This window comes from Pinus tabuliformis, chromosome 2_1, assembly GCF_031772625.1.
Source record: "Pinus tabuliformis cultivar Carrire ecotype Pingquan chromosome 2_1, CPIR1, whole genome shotgun sequence".
NCBI lineage: Eukaryota > Viridiplantae > Streptophyta > Pinopsida > Pinales > Pinaceae > Pinus > Pinus tabuliformis.
Genome location: NC_142299.1, coordinates 817,159,419 through 817,163,090, shown reverse-complemented (window position 1 = coordinate 817,163,090; position 3,672 = coordinate 817,159,419). Strand labels below are relative to the sequence as shown.

The window sequence follows — 3,672 nt, the reverse complement described above, 5'->3', positions numbered from 1 at the left end:
GCCACGTTGATGGGCACATTTAGTCCATCTTATATAGTTGGTATTTACAGAAACGTTCCAGATTTCGAAATATATGTGGGTTTTTTAACCAGACTCCACAACATGAACACGTGCGAAATACCCTTTTATTTAGCTTGCTAATGGTGATGAGCACTTGCGAAATATACACCTTTTCCTAATCACCGCCCGCCAATTATTTATCATCTTATAAACCGGAGAATAATCCAGATGTATTCGGCGCTTTGATAGATCTAGCAGTATCAGAGCTTTGAGAAAAAGTAAGTTGCAACGGAAATTTTGGTGATTTCTAGGAACAATTCCGTTTGCACGCTATGTCACCAAGTGCATCTGTAGCTTTCGAGTTTGTACCCGTTCAGAAAGACTCTGAATCAAGTGGACCAGCCGTAAATTGCACTACTAGTTTGGAATTCGGCCCTGGAAAACAGCTAGCCAAGCCGAGAAGTATGCTTTCTTTTCCAAACGCCTTGAATTTGTCTCGCAATTTTATTTTTAGATCGACTGGTGAAATATGCAGTTTTTCCTTAAATTTGTCTTCTGTTCTTGTTTTGGAAGAATGTTTTGGCTCATGTTGTATGCATTTTTGATGAATGCAACAGTGCAAGATATGTCACGGATAAAACCACAGATGATGCAAAAGGTGCTTTCGTCAATCGCACTTTCAGAAGACAAGCAAGGCGATTTGGCTCATGTCAATCCTCCGGCCAAGGGCTTTAGTGGACGCTCTGAGGCATCCAGTCACGCGGAAATGATGGAATTATTTCCCGTATGCACCGGTTTCGGTTCAAGCAACAGAGTTACAGAGAGAAATACTACCAGGCCTATAGCAATCAGCCACACTGATCCGGTTTCGAGGTATTTTCATGTCCAGACATTTGTAATTTGATATATTTGCTAATTCTTGATAGCTGAGCGACCTTAAATGTATGATAAAGCTAACTTTGTGTTTTGCGCACTATTTGCAACAGATCAGTTCCAGCAAAAACCCCCGAGCAGCAGTCCACAGGTCAATTTGTTATTTTTTATAACGGAATGGTGAATGTTTACAACGTGCCGGCTGAGAAGGTATTATTTTCATCTGAGCAACACATTTAATACATTCACAACAAATTTCGTATATATTTTTGACTAAACGTTTGCATCTTTAGTCCTCTTGGCGTTCTTTAATTTATTCGCAGGCTTATTTCGTCATTTTTGTTGCAGGCTGAAGCCATTATTAGGCTTGCCGGCTCTATAAGCTCGAGCAAGACAAGAACACCTCGGATTGATATCAGCAAAATCCAACAGATCTTGAAACCGCTGCATCATAAGCCTGCATCGAACGCTGACAACGAAGATCAGCCTGAAAGACTTCCCGTAGGTAAGACGCGGATCGTAAAATATTTTATATTGACAAATGTGGTTCATACTATTCCACAGAATGTGAAAAGCTATAAAGAAAGGTTTTCAAGATTGAAAATTGTCTTTAACATTGTTATTAACTTTTTTCGTGCGCAGGCCTGCAAATTGTCCCGAAATTATCTGTGCAACATTTTCTCCAAAAGCGACAGGAGAGGTAAATAAACTCTATATGATTTTTCAAAATTATGTATATTCAGAAAATTGAATAGCAAATGCAGCAATTAAATCAATTACGATAATTATATTTAGTGTAAATTTAGATGACTGAGTAGGCAAATGTGTATTAAAAAGATGAATTTTTTTTGGTACAGAATTAACAGAGTGTCTCCTTACACCACGATGAAGCCAGCGACATTGCCTCGGAAAGATTCAGACGACCAGGTCATCCTCTCGTTGGCTTGCTCATCACAATGATCTTCAGATGTCGGTGGATGGTGTTGACCATTAATGGCATCACACCGCATTTTCTAATCTTTTAACCAAATTGTTTCCATCGACATTAATTTGAGCGACCGAACGCGTTTTCTCTCGAGTACCACCGTGAGCAGAAGCAAGCACTGCCTCCACTCTCAAATCGTTGGGGTTGTTTGAAGCTGCTGCGAAATTTCTTTATTTAGTACCATTCGTTCTGCACAGCCAATATCATAAATATTTATTTTTATTAAACTTAGTTACACTTTTATTGTGGATGGTAAGATTACCATCGTAACATTAATGATCAGATAGGTATTCATTCATTTATTGTAAAAAGATGTTCATAATTTTATACAAAATAAAAATATAAAGGGTATCTCTTGATTGACAGGGATCTTATAGGTCACGTAAAGAGGAGAAAGTTGGTAATATTGATCGATATGAACAAATTTCAATTTAATTTTGATGATAATATTACAAGTTAGAACAAGTCCATTACAAATCTACTAATATTTAATTATTTTTTAAAAATATAAATTTCATGAAAATCTCAATAACGAAATTTGTTATGTAAAATAGATTGATTTGGTGATTTTTAATAATGTAAAGTTGTCATCAACTACAACTGCACCCACATTTTTATTTGGTTTATAATTATACTTTATTAACATATAAGTCCACCTACTTTTTCAATTCGTTTATAATTATGCACTATTAAGGAAATCCAAGTACTTATTTTTCAATAAAATAGAGTTATCGTAGGCAAAGCCCAATGCTATGTTTATGAGCTCCATATATCAATAAAATAAATATCAAATTCCATATTATAAGTTGCAACATAATAACATTGTTAAGCATAGAAATAGATTTCACGTACCTTACTCTTATAAATTATAAATTCCATGGGAATCTAACGAAATTTGTTATGTAATATAGATTGATGTGGTGATTTCTTTAACAAGGTAAAGTTGTCATCAACTACAACTCTATCCACGTTTTAATTTTGTTTATAATGCAACATTAACTTTATGTCTACCTACTTTTTCATTTCCTTTTCCATTATGCAATATTAAGGAAATCCAAGTACATATTTTAATTTGGTTTATAATTATGTAACATTAACGTACAAGTCCGATTATCCTTTCAATTTTTTTTATAATTATGCAATATTACTTATCTTTTCAATTCTTTTATAATTATGCAATATTAACGAAATCCAAGTATATATTTTTAAATAAAATGAAGTTAAACAAACTCATTGATTTATTTTTTCCCTTTCTTTTAAAATCAAGGACATTCTATTCTTAATCCCACACAATATAGGGAAACCAAAACAGTGGCTGAAATGTATACTATAAATCCAAAAAATTACATACATATTGTAATAGATAAGAGTATGACCAAAATCATTAGAATATAAAGTATAACAAAAAACATTTGAGTAACTAAGTTGTGGTAAGCTTGCAGAAAGTATCTAAGTGTTGAAAGGGACTTCATTAGAAAATGATGAGAGTGTTGTAAGACACAAAGAAACCAATGTTAATCACAATGTAATAGACACACCAATCGGTGTTGCAAGGTCTTTGGGAGGGGCACACCAATTGGGGGGTCAGAAGTGTCTAGAAGAGCCTAGGTGAAGAGGTTTGAAAGAACTATGGAGTTGCACAGGGAGACTAAGGGGGTGGAGGAGATGGTTGACTTGGGTCTAGAAATATGAAGGTTATTTTGTGAGCATGCTAAGTTGGCTAAATTCTCAATATGTTTATTACTAGAGCGAAAAACATGAAGGAGGATGACAAAGCTATTGGAAGCTAGAAGAATGGATATGTGGTGAAGGAA

At 34.7% G+C, this 3,672-nt stretch overlaps 1 protein-coding gene across 1 annotated transcript; it reads left to right on the top strand.

Moving 5' to 3' along the window:
• The first annotated feature begins 332 nt into the window (after positions 1-332).
• On the top strand, positions 333-1,833 carry LOC149203133 (protein TIFY 9-like). Its single transcript, XM_089400122.1, has 6 exons — positions 333-462; positions 618-873; positions 987-1,083; positions 1,222-1,378; positions 1,516-1,573; positions 1,731-1,833. The coding sequence occupies exons 1-6, from the start codon at positions 333-335 to the stop codon at positions 1,831-1,833; spliced, it is 801 nt and encodes a 266-aa protein (XP_089256248.1).
• Positions 1,834-3,672: the final 1,839 nt, after the last annotated feature.

Coding starts and splice junctions, on each gene's coding strand:
- LOC149203133 (XM_089400122.1), top strand. CDS start 333: ATGTCACCAAGTGCATCTGTAGCTTTCGAGTTTGTACCCGTTCAGAAA. Junction 874..986: donor CACACTGATCCGGTTTCGAG/GTATTTTCATGT, acceptor TATTTGCAACAG/ATCAGTTCCAGCAAAAACCC. Junction 1,574..1,730: donor CTCCAAAAGCGACAGGAGAG/GTAAATAAACTC, acceptor TTTTTGGTACAG/AATTAACAGAGTGTCTCCTT.